Source organism: Carcharhinus amblyrhynchos, chromosome 7 (genome assembly GCF_965287045.1).
Source record: "Carcharhinus amblyrhynchos chromosome 7, sCarAmb.v2.hapA, whole genome shotgun sequence".
Classification (NCBI taxonomy): domain Eukaryota; kingdom Metazoa; phylum Chordata; class Chondrichthyes; order Carcharhiniformes; family Carcharhinidae; genus Carcharhinus; species Carcharhinus amblyrhynchos.
The window spans coordinates 7,005,256-7,025,519 of record NC_137330.1 but is presented as its reverse complement, the minus strand read 5'-3'; the positions used below and the strand labels follow the sequence as shown (position 1 = coordinate 7,025,519).

The 20,264-nt window shown below is 42.1% G+C and overlaps 1 protein-coding gene across 1 annotated transcript in view; it reads right to left on the bottom strand.

Moving 5' to 3' along the window:
* The window catches only part of LOC145345345 (signal-induced proliferation-associated 1-like protein 2), a 505,672-nt gene that overhangs the window by 1,770 nt on the left and 483,638 nt on the right, over positions 1-20,264 (bottom strand). The window contains exon 21 of the mRNA XM_080193160.1: positions 7,012-7,168. Within this exon, the coding sequence (XP_080049286.1) occupies positions 7,012-7,168 (157 nt within the window). The remainder of the gene's footprint in view (positions 1-7,011; positions 7,169-20,264) is intronic.

The window sequence follows — 20,264 nt, the reverse complement described above, 5'->3', positions numbered from 1 at the left end:
GACTCCATTGTGGGTTAGATCTCAAACAATGATAGAATACAGGAAAGAGATAAAGAATCTGGTGAAATGGTGCAATGATAGTAATCTCTCCTTAATGTCAGCAGGAAGCATAGTGAATGATATGCTCCTGCCTATTATCAATGGGGATGAGGTGGAAATGGTCGAGAGCTTCAAGTTTCTGGGTGTCCACGTCACCACTATAGTTAAGAAAACCAACCAATGTCTCCACTTTCTCAGGAAGCTAAGGGAATTTGGGCACATTGCTATGACTCTTATCAGTTTTTACAGATGCATGAAAGAAAGCGTCCTTTCTGGATGTATCCCAGCTTAATATGGCTCCTTCTCTGACCAAGACTGCAAGAAACTACTAACGGTTGTGAATGAAACCAGTCCATCATGCAAATCAGCCTCCCATCCATTGACTCCATCTACACTTTCCGCTGCCTCGGAAAAGCAGTCAATAATCAAAGATTCCACATGTTCTGGACATACTCTCCTGCTGGAAGAGGGTGGAAGAAAAAGATACAAAAGTTTGAGATCACGTACCACCTGACTCAAGAACAGTTTCTTCCTTGCTGCCAATTTTTTGAATGGACTTACCTTATATTAATTTGATCTTTCTCTATACACTAGCTATGACTGTAACATTACATTCTGCACCCTCTCCTTTCCTTTTCCCCTATGTACAGCATACTTAGTATAGTGCAAGAAACAATACACGTTATACCAATACATTTGACATACCTGAAACTTATACGTCTGATGTGCTAAGTGTAATTTTTACAAGATGTAAATTTTAAACATATAAATAAAGCAATTCAAATCTTAAAGGAGCAAAGCAAGGAAAATAAGGCAGAGAGATATCGCGAGTAAATTTCAGAGTTTGAAGGCATTGCTTCCAATGGTGGAGCAATTAAAATTGGCGATGCTGAAGAGGCTGGAAGAGATTACAGAGACATGGAATAGGCAAGGCCACAAGGGATTTGAAAATAAGGATGAGATTAAAGTGAAGACATTGCATGACCTAAAGCCGATATAGTGAGTGCAAGGATGACAGGGGAAAGGAATTTGCTGAAAGTTAAGAGAGTTTATGGAGAGTAAAATGTGGGAGTGTGTTGGAATAGTTGAGACTAGAGATAATGAGGGCATGATTGAAGGTTTCAACAGCAGATGAGCTTAGATAGGGTGAAGTCAGGTGATGGTATGGATTTGGAAATATGCTGTCTTCATGAAGGTGCAAAAATGTGGTCTTCTGAGGATCAACTGTGACTCAAGACTGTGCAGAGACTGGCTTAATCTCGGACAGTAGTCAGGGAATGGTGTCTTCTTAATATTAATTGGAGGAAATTTCTTCTCATCCAGTATCGTATGTCAGATAAGCAGTCTGATGATTTAGTAACAATAGAGGAGTTGAGAGAGGGGGGGGTAGAGATAGAGCAAGTGTCAGCAATGAACAGTGTGAAAACTAACACTGTGCTTTCAGACCTAGCGACAGCATAGCTTGTAAATAAGAAATAGGAGGAGGCCAAGTATAGATCTTGGAGAGATCAGACACATTGGAGCGGAGGCAAGAAGAGAAACTATTACCAGCATTCTCTGGCTATGAGTAAACAAATAAAAATGGAAGTAGGTGAGATCAGTCCCACCCAGTTCAATGACAAAGGACGGAATCCACTCCCGGGTGACACTGCATAAGTGACAATTTCACATCGCTGGCCAATTAAGATTGGCGAGTGTGAAACATGTCCCTCAAATTGTTGGTACATCTGAAATGGGGCAGGAGCTGAACGGACAGCAGGTCAAATGGCGACCTGGCAAGGGCTTTAAAAGTGAGCAGTGCCCTGAAGGATGGCTGAAGTTGGGGAGGCGGTGCCCAGACAAGAAATGCTGACCATATGTTTCATAGTGCTATAGCTAGTGGGTACTGCAGGCAAAGGACATGTCTGGTGGGCATTCTGCCCCTGTTCTTCGGATGAATGCCTCAGAGTACTGGTGGAGAAAGTCTGTGCCAATCAGGATATCTTTATGCCACAGGATGGCAGGAGAAGCACCACATTTGACTTGGAGGGCCTGGGCAGAGGTGACAACTCAGGTCTGCGGCCATAATGTGGTGTGTATACACATGGCTTCAATGCCACTGCCAGTAGACGGGGAGGGCACCAAGATGACAGCAATTGAAAATGTGAGTTTAAGTCACTGTGAGCACCAGAGGAACTTTTCAGTGGTGTTCTTCTGTTCTGTTGTTTACTAGTGTGACTGCTAACACTTTGTGGTGTTCATTTTAAGTGCCAAGAGATTTTGTATTAATAGCCTGAATTTCATTTACTTTCTTTTTAAGTGCCCGGAGATAAGGGGCTGTAAACATTGTTGCACAGGTACTGAATGGACTTTGGATTCAATGGAACAGGCCATTGCAAACGTCTGATAAGGAAGTGGCTCCCTTCCATGAGCTCGAAGGTGCCTTGAAGGCCTAGCTGAAGGTGCCTTCCTGAAGCCTCCAGAGGTCTGTCTCCACATCCTCACCATGTCCTTCCCAAAGCTCCTATTCTGATCCACCACTGAAATTATCATCTGCAACCTGTGGAGCTACCTCAGTATCCTCAACCTCTAATGCCCGCCCTCCCCCCACCCCACCCCACCCTAGCTTATCAGAACCAGATTGTAGAGAAAACAACATGCAATGACTATAAGAAACCCAAATGGTCCAGGCATCTGAATCTCATCTTTAGCAGACCAATCTCTCTACCACCGCCCTTATGGAGGCATGACTCTTATTATATCTCTCCTCCACTTCTAAGTTTGGATGACAGAGAGGAGTCATATGCCAATCAATAGTCCTTGTCACCCAGCAGCCACCATACAGTTGAGTTGGTGTTATGAATAGCCTTGACCACTGAGTGTTGGAGAATGCATGCATTGTTGAAGCTGGCTGGGGCTCCTTACACAGATTTGCAGAATCAGTGTCTTGTGGATACAAACTATCTGCATGTTCATGGCATGAAAGCCCTTCCTATTTACGAAGGCATCCCGCTTACCTGCAGTCATCTTAATGGCCATGAGTGCAGTCAGTGGCACCCTGGATATGCGGGAATCAAATGAGTCAAAGAAATAAAGAACAGCATAGGAACAGGCTGTTCGGCCCATCAGTCCTAGACCGATACGTGATATCTTTCTAAACTAAAGACCTTTTGCCTCTACGCAGTTCATATCTCTCTATTCCCTGTCTAGTCATGTATCTGCCAAGATGCCTCTTAAACATTGCTATTGCTTCTACTACCTCCTCTGGCTTTGCATTCCAGGCACTTAGCACCTTTCGTATAAAAAAACTCACCTCTCAGTTCTCCTTTAAACTTTCCTCCTTTTACTTACATCTAGTAATTGAAATGTCTACCCTGGGAAAAAGACTCCCGACTATCCATTTATCCATGCCTCTCATAATTGCGTAAACCTCTATTAGGTTGCCCCTTCAACATCTGACGTTCAAGTGAAAACAACCGAAGTTTGTCCAATCTCTCCTCATAGCTAATGCTTTCCAAACCAGGAAATATTTTCTGTACCCTATCCAAAGCCTCCACATCCGACAGGTCGTATGGCGACCAGAATTGTACACAATATTCCAAATGTGGCCTAACTAAATTTCTATACAGTTGCAAAATGACTTGCCAATTTTTATACTTTATGTCCCAACTGATGAAGACAAACATACCAAATGTCTTCTTGACCACCTTATCCGCTTGTACTGCCACTTTCAGGGAACCGTGGACATGTACGCCTAGATCCATCCCTCTGTTAATGGTTGTAAGGGTTCTGCAATTTACTGTATACTTCACTCCTGCATTATACCTTCCAAACAGCATCACCTTGCATTTGTCTGCATTAAATTCCACCTGCCATTTCTCCGCCCATGTCTCTGGTTTGTGTATACTCTGCTGTATCCTTTGGCAATCCTCATCACTATCTGCAGCTCCCCCAATCTTCGTGTTATCCACAAACTTCCTAATCAGACCTCCTGCATTCTCCTCAAAATCATTTATATACATTACAAATAACATGGGTCCCTGCACTGATCCCTGTGGAACACCATTGGTCATAGATCTCCAGTCAAAAACACCTTTCAAATGTTACTTGTGCCTTCTTTGACCAATAAGAAGTCTCACAACACCAGGGTAAAGTCCAGCAGGTTTATTTGGTAGTAAATGCCACTAGCTTTCGGAATGCTGCTCCTTCGTCAGGTGAGTGGGAGATCTGTTCACAAACAAGGCATATAAACATGAGCATCTTTGACCAAGCCAGTTCTATATCCATCTTACCAACTCGCCTTCTGTATCAACCTGTCATGAGGGACCTTGTCAAAGGCCTTGCTAAGTCCATGTAGACAACATCCATCATCTTGCCCTCATCAGTCATCTTTGCCATTTCCTCAAAAAGCTCAATCAAGTTTCTGAGACATGACCTACCTTGTACAAAGGCATGCCATCCATCAGTAACGAGTCCATAGTTTTCAAAATGTGAGTAAATCTTGTCCCTAAGAATCCTCTCCAATCATTTCCCTACCACTCTTGTAAGGATCACCGGCTGTAATTTCCCATATTATTTCTGTGGCCCTTCTTAAACAAAGGAACAATCCAGTCCTCGGGGACCTTGCCAAAGAGGATGCAAGAATTTCATACCCCAGCAATTTCCTCCCTCATCTCAGTAGTCTGGGATAGATCTCATCAGGTTCCAGGGACTTGTCCATCTTAATGCTTTTCAAATCACCCAACACTTTTTTTTAGATCTACATGCCCTCGAATATCAACATACCTCTTTCTAAATTAACCATGTCCTTTTCCTTTGTGAATACTGATGCAAAGTATTTGTCTAGGACTTACCACATTTTCTAGCTCCACACATAAAATCTCACCTTTGTCCTTCAGTGAACCTATCCCTTCCGCAGCTACCCTCTTGTACTTTATATATGTATAAAATGCCTTGTGATTTTCCTTAATCCTGTTTGCCAATGACATTTCATGGCCCCTTTTAATCCTCTTAAAACCTTGTTTTTAATGTTCTTCGAGGGCTCTGTCTATCTTCAGTTTCCTGAGCCTTATATATATATATCTTTTTCTTTTTATTAAGCTCAATTTGTCTTGTCATTCCAAGGTTCCCGAATCTTATCATTCTTATCTTTCATTTTCACAGGAACATGCTGATGCTGAACTCTAATCAAGTGGCCTTTAAAAGATTCCCATGTGGCACATGTGCATTTATCCTCAGAGGTCCCCCCCCAGTCTACTTTCCTCAGTTCCTGCCTGATGTTGTCATAGTTAGTCTTCCCCAGTTTTGTACTTTCACCCAATGACGACTCTTATCCTTATTCACAAGTAACTTAAAACTGTTCCCAAAATGCTCCCCCACTGAAATTTCAATCATCTGGCTAGACTCATTCCCCAATATCAGGTCTAATATGGCCCATTTTCTAGTTGGATTATTTAGTTATTGCTTCAAGAAACCCTCCTGGATGCACCTAACAAATTACTTCCCATTCAAGCCCCTGACACTAAGTCAATATAGAGGAAATTAAAATCAACTACCATAACAACCCTGTTTTTGCCTATGTCCATAATCCGTCCATATGTTTATTTCTCTATCTCCCGCTGGCTGTTGGGAGGCCTGTAGCACAATTTGACAAAGTGATTGCACCTTTCCTACTCATGAGTTCAACCCATATGGCTTCATTGGATGAGCCCTTTAAGTGTCTTCTCTCATTACAGCTGTGATATTCTTCCTAATCAGTAATGCAACTTCCCCATCTCTTTTACATCCTTCTCTAACATGCCTGAAATCCCAGAATGTGGATTCCCAGTCTTGTCTCTTTTGTAATAATTACAATATCATAGTTATGTGTACTAGTCCAAGTTCTAAGTTCATCTGCCTTACCTGTCGTACTCCGCGCATTAAAACAAATACATTTCAGACCACCAATCCCTCCATGTTCACTAACTTCTCCCTGTCTGTTCATAGAATCCTAGAATGCAGAAGGAAGCCATTTGATCCTATCGAGTCTGCACAGACCACAATTCCATCCAGGCCCTCTCCCCATAACCCCGTACGTTTACCCTAACTAGTCCCCCTGACACTAAGGGTCAATTTACCATTGTCAATCCCCCTAACAGACACAACTTTGGACTGCAAGAGGAAACCACTGCACCTGAAGGAAACCCATGCAGACAAAGGGAGAATGTGCAAATTCTGCACAGACAGTGATCCAAGCCAGAAATCAAACCCGGGTCCCTGGAGCTGCGAGGCAGCAGTGCTAACCACTGTGCGACCCCAGCTGTTCTTCCTCTCAGCCTTACTGGCCTCAATCTCTAACTCCTCCTCGGTTATTTCACTTGCTGATCTCCTGCTCCGGTTCCCACACCCCTGTCACACTAACCTGTCTGAGTGACAGTAGCAAGGCTCCCTGCCAGGATATTGGTGCCCCTTCAGTTTAGATGTAACCCATCCTTATTGTACAGGTCCTACATGCCCTGGAAGACATCCCAACGATCCACATATCTGAAGCCCTCCTTCCTGCACCAGCTCTTTCATCACATATTTATCTGGGCTATCTTACTATCCCTAGCCTTACTAGCACATGGCACAGAGAGTCATCCTGAGATTATAACCCTAGAGGTCCTGTTTTTCAATTTACAACCTAACTTCCCGAACTCCCTTTACAGGTCTTTGTCATTCTTCATGCTTACTCTGGCTGCTCACTCTCCCTTTTGAGAATGACCCATGCCCGCTGAAAGACATCCTTGAACCTGACACTAGAGATTCCATCGTGGAATCTCTTTTGCAACCACAGAAATACTTATCTGTCCCCTGTTCTGCTCTACTGCATTTTGACCTTCCCTGCTGCACCACAGAGCCAGTTATAGTACCACCACTCTGGCTGCTGCTGTCACCATCCCCTGATAGGTAATTCCCCACCCAACAGTATCAAAGATGGTACACTTGTTGGAGAGGGCATTAGCCACAGGGAACTCTTGTCTGCCTGCCCATTCTAGTGATCACCCATCTATTTGCCTGAACCTTGGGTGTGTCCATATCTCCAAAACCCGTCTGTGACGTTTTCTGCTTCCTGCATGCTCCCAAGTGTGTCCAACTTCTCCTCCAACCGATCCATGTGGTCTGACAGGAGCTCCAATTAGATGTCAATCATCAGGAATGTTTGAACGGTCTCTGATTTCCCACATTCTATAGAAGAAACATACTCCCCACTGACTGCCATTTTTACCCTCTAGCAACTATTTAATTCAAAATAAATTTCTATTGAATTAATTTACAGCTAAAAAGATGGCCCCCTAGTATTGGATTCTCACTAAAACATTCCTGAGTTTCTGTAAACAACAGTCTAGGTTCCACGCTAAATCCCAGTACCATCCCACTCTACCACTAACCTAAGTCCTCCTCTCTCACTCTTCTCAAGGTTCTGCTGACTATCCAGGTATTTTCCTCTCACACTCTTCTGCTGAAATGAAGGCTAGCAATGTAAAGGCTGAAGCTAAAAGCAGGGATAAAGCTGTCAAGTTTCATTATGCAACCAGCAGCAAACTATCTCCTGAATTCCTCACTACTCACTATGGCAATACTTCAAACCCCTTTTATCCCACACTTGGATGACATCATGAAAAAAATAGATTGCCCATTTTGCCAATGTGAAAAGAGTGAAATCACACAGGCAATGTAAAATCTTGGTCAATAAGCTTTTTAATGGCCTTAATTGACCCTTTAATTGTCAGTGAGCATGGCTCTGACTCATGTGCATAACTGCTGACCTCAATATTGCCACTATGCACAATGACATAAGGACACATGCTCAACATAATTTTGTGCCATTTTACATCTGTTCAGGTCTGCAGCCAACTGCAAAATTCAAAATTCAGGAAGTTGTGAATTAGCTGTTTAATGGAAACAGGATTGAGGAACCAGGACATGGATCTCATCGATAAGACAAGCTCAGAGATTGGGTAGGGAAAAACACTAAAGAAAGTCTGGCTAGGTGGCTAGTGGAAGGGAAATGACACAGCAGAGGCAGCCGATTGAATTGTCTCAGCCTTAGTGACAAAAAAATCAATGAGCTCCTCAAATTTGTTGTTTTGAGGTGAAGGTGGAGTTGACGGGAGAGGGAGGTAAGAAGACTAGAGAAAAGAAGCTGGAGGTTATCTCTGCATTCCCGATGAACTTGGAATAGTGAGAAGTTCTAGCAAATAAGAGTAAGATTCAGTACAGTTTTAACTGGTCCAGCCAGATTTGGTGGTGGGTGTTGTTTGCCATTTCCTTGGCAGAGGAAAAGAAAGAATGCCTAGGGTGGGAGAAAGTAATAGTTTTACTTAGGACTAGGACATGAAGAGTGGTGGGTCAGGGCGCAGTTAGTAAATCGGTAGCCATGAAATGTTATGGTGAATAGACAGCCAAAGGATAGATAACTGGAATTTTGAACAAGCAGTCGTAAGGAGTTTTCTCTCGAGGAAGGATTAGGTGTGGAAAGGAATAAGGGTGATGAGTGTTACAAGGAAGTGATCAGAGATGGCCTTATCTATGATTGAAACTATGTGACTAATGAGACACATGAAATGGGCTAGGGGGTGGCTGTGAATATGGGTCGGGGACTTCACACTTCCTTAGATTAATCTACAGAGACTAATGTAAATATTAGGAAATGTGGACAATACAAAGCAAATCTGAGAGCATCTGTAAAGGTCCACATTTCAGCTAAAATCCCTGACCAGGAATCACATAAATTGAGATAAGATACAAGTGAAGTGGTGTTTGACCTCTTGAGTCTGTGCTGGCTCTTTGCAACTGAAAATCAGCTAGTGCTTCTTCCTGGCTAGTCCTGATTCTTTTTCCCTTCAAATAATTATTTTCTGACAGAATCTCCACCACATTCTCAGGCAGTGCATTCTAGATAATAATCATTCATTGTGCAAAACTTTTTCCCTCCTGTTGACTTAGGTTCTTTTGCTGATCATCTTAAATTTGAACCTTCTGGTTCTCAAGATTGGGAGCAGTTTCTCTTGATCTATTCCACTAAGACACCTAATAATTTTGTACATCTCTATTAAATCTACTCTAAACCTTCACTACCCCAACTTCTCCAATTGATCGACATAACTTAAGTCCTTTGTCCCTGGAATCAGTCTTGTAAGGCTTTTCTTCACCTTCCCTAAATCCTTCAGACATCTGTCTTAAACTACAATGCCCAAGTAGGGACATAATACACCAACTCAGGCTGAACCTATTTTTTAATAAATTGTGGCTTGTACACACATCAGTTCAACTAATTAGTTACATGTCACAAAAAGCAATGATCTGAGTACCAACCCCCAATGACTATTATCCAAAAAACAGCCATTTACCACTACTCTCTACTTCATGGCTTGTCCAAGAAACCTCCTACTCTAGATTGAGCACCACTTAGAAGAAGCGTTGAGAATAGCAAGGGCACAGTGTACTTTGGGTGGAGTCTTCAATGTCCATCATCAAGTGGTTCAGTAACACCATTACTGACACATCTACCCAAGTCACTGAGGATATATCACCAGACTGGACTTGTGGCAGGTGGTATCAGAACAATCAAAAAGGGAAAAATCTGTATGATCTCGTCTTGATCAATCTACTTGTTGAAGACAATATTGGCAAGAATGACCAATTTGAGTTGATATCCCAATTTTACACTGAGGATACTGTCCTTTTTGTTGTATGGCACTCCCATCATGCTAAATGGGATAGATTCAGAACAGATCTAGCAGCTAAAACATGGAAATCCATGAGGCACAGCAGAAGAATGGCCTTCAGCCAGAATCTATAATCTCATTACCTGGCATATCTCACACTACCACTGGCCAAAGGATTAATCCTGATTCCAGCAGGAATGCAAGAGTTCAGGAGCAGTAACAACCCTACCTAAAAATAAGGTGCCAACCCTGGTGGTGAAATTACAAGACGGGACTACATGCATGCCAACAGTGCAAGCAGTATGCAACAGACAGAGCTCAGCGGTCCCACATCCAACAGATCAGACTAAAGCTCTGTAGTTGTGTCACATCCAGTGGTGAAAGGTGATGGACAATTAAACAATAAACAGGAAGAGACAAATAACCACATCCTCAATGATAGGGGAGCCCAGCACATCGATGCAAAAGACAAGACTGAAGCATTTTCATCCATCTTTAGCTACAAGTATCAAATGTATAACCATCTCAGCCTTCCCCTGAGTTCCCCACCATCATAACTGTCAGTTTTTAGCCAATTCAACCCACTCCACATGATATCAAGGCAGAAGACACTGCCATAGGCTTGGACAACATTTGACTGTAATTTTGAAGACTTGTGCTCCAGAACTAGCCATGCTCTTAGCAGTTGTTCTACGAGCTCCAATATTGGATTCTACCCAATAATGTGAAAACTTGCCCAGGTCTTCAATTAACAGTCTAAGTTTACCATCAGCAAAGTGACAGAAAATGTCATTGATAATGCCGCCAAATGGCACTTGCACAACAATAAGCTATTCACTGATTCTCAGTTTGGGTTTTGCCATGTCCACTTATTTCCTGACCTCATTACAGTCTTGGTTCAAACATGGCCAAAGAGCTGAACTCAAGAAGAGGTGAGAGGGACTGCCCTTGATATCAAGGCAACATTTGATTGAATGTGACATTAAAATTTCTTGCAAAATTGAAGTCAATGGGAACCGGGGGAAAACCCTACATTGGAGTCATACGCAGCACAAAGGAAGATGGCTGTCGTTGTTGGAGGCTAATCATATCAGCTCCATGACATCGCTGCAGAAGATTCTCAGGATAGTGTATTTGATGTGATCATGTTCAGCTGCTTTATCAATGACCTTTCCTCCATCATAAGACCAGAAGTAGATAGGTGTACAGTGTTCATACGACTTGTGACTCCTTATATACTGAAACAGTTATTGCCCATACGCAGCAAAACCTGAACAACATTTAGGCTTGGGCTGTGAAGTGGCAAATAACATTTGCACCACACAAGTGCCAGATAATGACCGTCTCCAAAATGAAAGAATCTAACCATCTCCCCATGGCACTCAACAAAATTATCATTGCTGAATCTGCCACTATCAACTTCTTGGGTGGTTACCATTAACCAGAAACTTAACTGGACTAGCCATATAAACACTGTGGCCACAAGATTGGTCAGGAGCTGGGAATTCTGCATCCCCTGATTTGCCAAATGCCTGTCTACCACTATAAGCACAAATTATGAGTGATGGAATAGTTTCCACTGCTTGGATGCATGCAGTACTCAAAAAGCTCAATACCATTCAGAATAATGATGTGGAGTAGCTGGCAATGGACTGGGGTAGGCACAGAAAGTAGTCTCACAACACCAGGTTAAAGTCCAACAGGTTTATTTGGTAGCACAAGCTTTTGGAACGCCACTACTTCATCAGATGAGTCTTCAGTGTCTTCATCGCTCACCTGATGAATGAATGGCGCTCTGAAAGCTCATGCTACCAAATAAACCTGTTGGACTTTAACCCCGTGTTGTGGCGCTATCTCCCATCTGGAATAAAGCAGCCTATTTGCTTGACAGCCTATCATCACTAAAAACATTCATTCCCTACCAATGCACAGTGGCAACAGTGACCACAATACACAAGATTCACTGTAGCAACTTACCAAGGCTCCTTCGGCAGCATATTCCAAAGCTGCGACTTCTATCATATTGAAAGACAAAGGCAGTAAACATAAGGGGAGGTCACCTCTTGCAAAATCCCTCCAAGCCACACCCCATACCCCATACCAACTTGTGACGAAAATGCCATTCCTTCATTGTCACTGGATCAAAATCATGGAACTCCCTTCCTAACAGCAGTGTGGGTGTAGTAACATTAGATTAACAACAATGGTTCAAGACGGTGGCTCACCAACACCTTCTCAAGGGTAATTGGGGATGAGCAACAAATTTTATTCCCAGCTATGCTCACATACCATGAAAGAATAAAACAATAACTTTGGTTTAGTGTTTGTATGTGGTCAAGAAAGTGTTTGAATATAAAGCTAGGGGCATAAATAGTCAAAGCAAGTGTTCAGTTTTCATTTCTGTATATCATAAAGGATTCTATTTCTTAGGAGTGTCAGATTTAAAGGGTTAAAATGTAGAGTGCTGACTCCACTGAAGTAATAAATAGGCACAAGTGGGGACAGAAATTTCTGTCTGTACCATCATGCTGATGAGGCAGATTCTACATGCATTCTATGAATATATGATACTGACTGCTACTAAATATAATTTAAAAGACCTGGAGAGCTGGGAATGTAAAGATAAGGGAAACATGTTTGTTTCAGTTTAATGGAGGATAGATAACAGAATGATAAAAGGTTGATTCAATTTTACCTATATCAAAGAATCTTGAATTGTGTACACTATAATTTAGAAATGTTAAGGTAAATGTGAACTGTGGGTGATTAGGTTATGCTGCCATGCTGGAAATGCCACTATAGGGCATTTTGAAAAGAAACCAAGGTACATAAGTCAAACATTTTGAAATGAGAATTTGGATTTGAGGGCAGCACAGTGACACAGTGGTTAGCAATGCTCCCTCAGTGCCAGGGATCCAGATTCAATTCAGGCCTTAGGTGACCGTGTGGTTTGAATGTTTTCCCTGTGTCTGCATGGGTTTCTTCAGACTGCTCTGGTTTCTTCCAAATACTAAGGATTTGCGGGTTAGGTTGATTGGCCATGCTAAATTGCCCCTTAGGGTCTCAAGATGCATAGGTTAGGGGGATTAGTGGGATATATAATCGGGTTATGGGATAGGGCATTGGTAGGATTGTTGTCAGAGTCAGGACAGGCTCAGTGGGCTGAATTGCCTCCTTCTGCACTATAGGGATTATCTGATTCTAGATCTGGAGAACTGAGCCCAAGAATCATAATTCAAATAACATTATTTCCTAGCCATGCTACAAATATTTATCTTGTGATCTTACCTTCAGCGATTGAACTCACATAACCTAGTTAACTAATTAAAAGGGGAAAGGATATGGAGTTATTATAGAAGAATGTATAGAAATAGCAGAAAAAGGAGATTGAATTACTGCAGATGAATAGAATCATTAGGATAATGGGTTATATAAAGAAGAGAAAGGACAATGTAATTCTCTTCGCTTAAGGGCAGCAATGAACCTGTTGGACTTTTAATGAAAACCCAGAAGTTTAATACTAATTTTATTAACCCTTAATGCTTTTTAACATTATATATGGTTTAGATTAGATAGTTTTACAGAGGCTGGAATACAGAATTCTATATTTAGCAAACGCCTTTTGATGGGTCCTTGAGATTGGGAATGGAGGCTGAAATCTTCCCTCATTAAACAATAACGTCTAATCTTCTGGTTGCCAGATCGTCTGAGATGGGATGCAAGTTGGTAGATGTACATCAGAATAGGCTGAAAATGCCCAGGAAATTTAAACTTCCAATGAGCTGATTTCTGCTGCCTAGGACTCTCTATGAAAATCTCTTACCCTAAGCTCAGGCTGGAGACTCAGGCCAGATCTGCAGGACTTAACTGCATACTTACCCTAGCAATGTTAAAGTTTGACATCTGGTCAAACTCAATGAATAGCCAGTCTAACTTCACTGAGTACCACTATTGCCCCCAAAACACCCACTGTGTTGAATCAACTATCACGACCACCTAACCTCTCTCTCGATCAACTTATTAAACTCCCTCACCCGACTACCAATACGCCCCTCAACACTCACCCACCCATTCACAAACCATAGAACCATTGAATCCCTACAATGTAGATGGAGGCCATTCAGCCCATAAAGCCTGCAGTGGCTCTCTGAAACAGTATCTTACCCAGGTCCAACCCGCCTGCCTATTTGAAAAAGTGACCAAAGAGGTGGATGGGGGTAAGGCAGTTGACGTGGTATATATGGATTTTAGTAAGGCGTTTGATAAGGTTCACCATGGTAGGCTTCTGCAGAAAATGCAGATGTATGGGATCGAGGGTAATCTAGGAAATTGGATCAGGAATTGGCTAGCAGATAGGAGACAGAGGGTGGTGGTTGATGGTAAATATTCGTCATGGAGTTCGGTTACGAGTGGTGTGCCTCAGGGATCTGTTTTGGGGTCACTGCTGTTTGTAATTTTTATTAATGATCTGGATGAGGGTATAGTTGGGTGGATTAGTAAATTTGCTGATGACACCAAAGTCGGAGGTGTGGTAGATTGTGAGGAAGGGTGTCATAGTTTGCAGGAAGACTTGGACAGGTTGCAGAGCTGGGCCGAGGTGGCGGATGGAGTTTAATGCGGAGAAGTGTGAGGTAATTCAGTTTGGTAGGAATAACAGATGTGTTGAGTATAGGGCTAACGGGAGGACTTTGAATAGTGTGGATGAACAGAGGGATCTAGGTGTATGTGTACATAGATCCCTGAAAGTTGGGAATCAAGTAGATAGGGTTGTTAAGAAGGCATATGGTGTCTTGGCGTTTATTGGTAGGGGGATTGAATTTAGGAGTCGCAGTGTAATGTTGCAACTGTACACAACTCTGGTGCGGCCGCACTTGGAGTACTGTGTGCAGTTCTGGTCCCCACATTACAGGAAGGATGTGGAGGCTTTGGAGAGGGTGCAGAGGAGGTTTACCAGGATGTTGCCTGGTATGGAGGGGAGGTCCTGTGAGGAGAGACTGAGGGATTTGGGGCTGTTTTCGCTGGAAAGAAGGTGGCTAAGAGGGGATCTTATTGAAACATATAAGATGATTAGAGGTTTAGATAGGGTGGACAGTGATAGCCTTTTTCCTCGGATGGAGAAAGCTAGCACGAGGGGGCATAGCTTTAAATTAAGGGGTGGTAGTTATAGGACGGATGTCAGGGGTAGGTTCTTTACCCAAAGGGTGGTGAGGGATTGGAATGCCCTGCCTGCTGCGGTTGTAAATGCGCCTAGTTTGGGGGCGTTTAAGAGGTCCGTGGATAGGTTTATGGACGAAAAGGGATTGGTTTAGGTTAGAGGGTCATTGTTTTTTTAACTGGTCGGCGCAACATCGTGGGCCGAAGGGCCTGTTCTGCGCTGTAATGTTCTATGTTCTATCCGCATTTACCATGGCTAATACACCTAACCTACACATCTTTGGATACTAAGGAGCAATTTAGCATGGCCAATCCACCTAGCCTACACATCTTTGCACTGTGGGAGGAAACTAGAGCACCCGAAGGAAACCCACGAAGACACAGGGAGAATATGCAAACTCTGCACAGTCACCCAAGACCAGAATCGAACTCAGATGCCTTGAACTGTGAAGCAGCGATGCTAACTACTGTGCTGCCTAACTCATTCACTTACTGACTGACCCAGATCTTTGAAAACCTATCAGAATTGGCAGCTATTGTTGCGAAAATAATCTTTCACAAAAAAAGGGGCATTTCTCTCCCTTATTCCATCTCTTCTTGCTCTGGGGACGGCTGCACTGACTCTTCAATGTTTCAACTGGGAACTGAAGATATGCTGAAAATTTGTACAAGTGTGAGGTCGCAGAAACCTTTGTGAGCAAATGTATTGAGCATCAATGCTGACTGGAAGATCTGGGCCTAATGTTTTCATAGCTCTTTGCAGAAGTTAATCAAAATGATCATTAATTATTAGTTAAGATTTCCCACATGGGAGAAATCCAGAGTATGTATTAAATAAAATCAATAAATTTCAGAAGGAAAAAGTAATTTGGCAATGGAATACTCTGCTTTTATGTAAAAGAACTTTTAACATATTGTTGCTATTTGGAGCAAACTTACTTTAAATGAACGGCTAATTAGAACAGATGGCAATACTTTGCCTCATTTGGGAGTTTAAGAGGAATCACATGACACAAAAATGTAAAGTCATCAATTTCACAGCTCCTGCTGACAGAATGCAGAACTGAAGAGATCCCAATCAAACCTGTTATTCTATATTTATTTGTAGTGAATGGAGCTTAACGCTGTTTCAGCAGGACCAATGCAAAAGACACACACATTCACACAGAAACAGTCAAAGTCTCACATATGCAGTCACTCTAGCTCAAAATTATATGATTTTGACTATTCTGAATATTTTATAAATCCCTGCTGGATGAATACATTACATTTGACAGGGTTTGCAGTTATTTGGCTGTGTGTGATGCAGTGTTTCCAGTCAAAGGGAACACAACTTAGTTCCTTTCCTGGGAACAATAAAAAAACTATTAAAAAAAAACAGGTTCTGCCAGGCATCCAAGGTCAACAGTTGCTCATTACACCATCTGCTCCTACTCTTAAGTTTCCTGATTTGTTTGAAAAGCCTGTCTGTGTGACTGCTGCTATAACTGTTGCTGCCCATATTATAAGTCATGCTCAAAGTATACCTAGTGGTAGCACAAGCCTCAAAGCATCTTGCAACAGTTTGATCATTTCATCTCATGCTGCTGAAGCCAGGCCAATTAATCGGGAGGAATAGAATATTTTTTTTTACAGGAAAGTATTGCAAACAGAAATAATGGAAATAAAAGTTGCTGCAAGAATTTAAATGTGTGTATGAGTGAAATGATGCTGAAGCTTTTATTTAGAGGAACATCAGGCTGAAAACATCTAGAGATTACAGCCCTGATTTTACCTGCATGGCTGCCCCAAAATTGGGATGGGCGAGGCTTGCAGAACGGCATTCCCCATTGGTCTCAGGCACGATCTTATGAGCCTCGAACAGCCATGCCTGTAAAATCAGAGCCTGTGAATCCGCACCACAGGAATATGGAATCCAATATCTTAGCTAAAATTCCAGCAAAGTTCTAGATGCAGCAGAGGAAGGAATTAAGCAATAAATCACATCACAATCAGCCATGCTTCAATAACAAAAATTTTACACAATATTTTAGAATGCTCCCCATTTAAACTCATGTGGTAGTGCAAATGAATTATTACATTTGTGCTTTGTTTAACTTGCACCTTCCTGTCAGGGAACACTTCAGCCTTCAAATGGCTTCTGCCTCTCATCTCCAGATAAGTGTTCTCCAAGGTGGCCTTCAAAACACACGACAATGCAGAACTGCTGAGCAGAAACTGATAGCCAAGTTCTGCACACATGAAGACAGCCTCAACCGGGATCTTGGGTTCATGTCACACTACCTGTAACCTCCGTGACTTGCCTGGGCTTGCAAAATCTTATTAACTGTCCTGGTTTGAGACAATTCACACCTCTTTAACCTGTGTTTAACTCTCTCTCCAATCACACTGGCTGCACCTGTAAAGACTTGATTACCTGTTAAGACTCATGTTCCAACCCTTGTCTTGTAATTGAGTTTGTGTCTGTATATGCCCCTTTTGTGAACCCAACTCTTCACTCACCTGATGAAGGAGTAGGGCTCATGCTACCAAATAAACCCATTGGACTTTAACCTGGTGTTGTGAGACTTCTTACTGTGCCTGTCCAATGCTGGCATCTCCCTATCATAGTTTAACTTGGGAATCGCTCATCAAAACTACTTTTAATTGGTACGGGAGGGGGGTGGGGTGAGGGGTGGGGTGGGTGCACAGGGAGATAGTGGGGGGGGACTTCCCTACACCAAGGAAGGAACAATTAATATGTATACATTATTTTACCAAACAAATGTAATTTATCTTTGCGATTCAACAAATTCCCATGTTGACTGGTTCATATTTTCACAAAAAAGCTGTTTCCAGTTCTGAAAAGACTGAAGATAGATCTTTCTTAGAACAGTTCCAGTTAATCTTTTTAATTAAGCAGGCCTTTACAGCCTACTGTAGGATCTCAGTCATATCCAGACTGAGGCTGATAAACTTCTGATAAATTCAAGTTACATAAATGATGGTTAATTGGACTAGAAGCTTAATGAGGTATTACTCAGATTCATTTCTCATGGAGCATTTGCAGAGCATAGTTATGACTGAAAATAACAGACTCCCCAGCAGCAACAGTGACCTGGCTGGACACTGAGCCAATGAGGAGTTAAAATAAGGAGGTCTCTCTAGCTAAGTACACAATCCCCATGTTTGACCTGAGTTTACACAGATTTCATCAATGAAGGGGCCAGTAGAAAGCCTCTGCTTAAATTTAACTCTCCAAGAATTATCTAAATTAACAAAAATATTCTAAAAACAATCAATACATTCACCACCAACTACTTCAAAACTTTTAATTCCACACCTCTCTAAAGTCTGCTAGGCCTTTTATCCCATCCTGGATGTAGAATAATAGAAAAACTTGAAGGGCACTTGAACAATTGGTCCATGCAGCAAGCATGGGTTAGCTGCAGTTAATTGTTCCTTTAACTGTTGGCAGGTATGCTTCTGATTTCCATGCACACCCACCAACCAAAATATCACACAACATTTTGCAATGATTCATAACTGCTCAGCATCCACATGACGAAGATAAAATTCTGGCCCATGTGCTGGGGCCAGAACCTGATACAATACTCTAGTTGTGGCCTAACCAGAGCTTTACAACAGTTCAGCATAATTTCCCTAACAATGCCACCTTCAAAGATCGATGCACATGCATCCCCATGACCCTCTGCATTCCATTTGGAACTGTCATTCTGTCAATGCTCAATACAGAATCAGAAGCACAGCATCTGTGGGGAGAGAATAGAGCCAACGAAGGATCATCTAGACTCGAAATGTTGGCTCTATTTTCTCCCCGCAGATGATGTCAGATTTGCTGAGATTTTCCAGCATTTTCTGTTTTTGTTTCAGATTCCATGATCCACAATACTTTGCTTTTGCATTGTGTCTATGTTGCCTCCCCTATCCCTCTGCCAAAATGAATCACCTCACACTTACCTATATTGAATTATATCTGTACTTGCCTGCCCGTTCTGCTAACCTTTCTTCAACATACTGTTGCAGTCAGGTTGTATCATCTTCATTGTTTGCCATTCCTTCAAATTTGGTATCATTGGCAAATTTTGAAATTTTATCCTATATTCCAATATCCAAGTCTCTTATATATGACGCAAGCACTTGTTATCATCATCCTGTTCTTTTGCTTCAAAAGGTATGAGTTAGAACAGGAATTAGATACAAAAGAGGCAGACATTAAATAGAGGGGATTGTGTAGGAAACCACAAAATATAAAAAATATAGAAATGGCAGTGATATTCAAAATAAGGCTACGTCTTGGTTGCAATCTCTCCCAGCTCCCATTAATCATTGTTCCAACTGTTCCACCCCCTCTTGTATATAAGCAGATTTTTACCTTTTCTTAGTTCTGAAGAAGAGTCATGCAGACTCAAAATATTAACTCTATTTTCTTTCCCTATGGATGCTGCCAGACCTGCTAGGTTTTTCTGTTTTTGTATGAAAGAATACTGATGATCATAATAAGGGTTAATAGGTAAGGGTTAAATGTAATAGTAATAAAATATGAAATCATTCGGGGATGATTACATAAATTTAACATGAGTAAGTGGGCATAGCAAGAGATGAATAAATATACTGTCTCAGTCTTTATGGAGAAGGAATAGATAATAGTATTGAGGAAGCGGGGGGCTGCAGAAGGACTTGGATAGATTAGGAGAGTGGGCAAAGAAGTGGCAGATGGAATACACTGTGGAAAAGTATGAAGTTATGCACTTTGGAAGGAGGAATGGAGGCATAGACTATTTTCTAAATGGGGAAATGCTTAGGAAATCAGAAGCACAAAGGGACTTGGGAGTCCTTTTTCAAGATTCTCTTAAGGTTAACATGCAGGTTCAGTCGGCAGTGAGGAAGGCAAATGCAACGTTAGCATTCATGTCCAGAGGACTAGAATACAAGAGCAGGGAAGGATCTCTGAGGCTGTGTAAGGCTCTGGTCAGACCCCATTTGGAGTATTGTGAGCAGTTTTGGGCCCTGTATCTGAGGATGGATGTGCTGGCCTTGGAAAGGAACCAGAGGAGGTCACAAGAATGATCCCTGGAATGAAGAGCTTGTCGTAAGAGGAAGGGTTGAGGACTCTGGATCTGTACTCGTTGAAGTTTAGAAGGATGAGGAGGGATCTTATTGAAACTTACAGGATACTGCGAGACCTGGATGGAGTGGACGTGGAGAGGATGTTTCCACTAGTAGAAAAAACTAGAACCAGAAGGCACAACCTCAGGCTAAAGGGATGGTCCTTTAAAACACAGAAGAAGAGGAATTTCTTCAGCCAGAGAATGGTGAATCTATGGAACTCTTTGCCACAGAAGGCTGTGAGGCCAGGTCGTTGAACATAAGAACATAAGAAATAGGAGCAGGAGTAGGCCA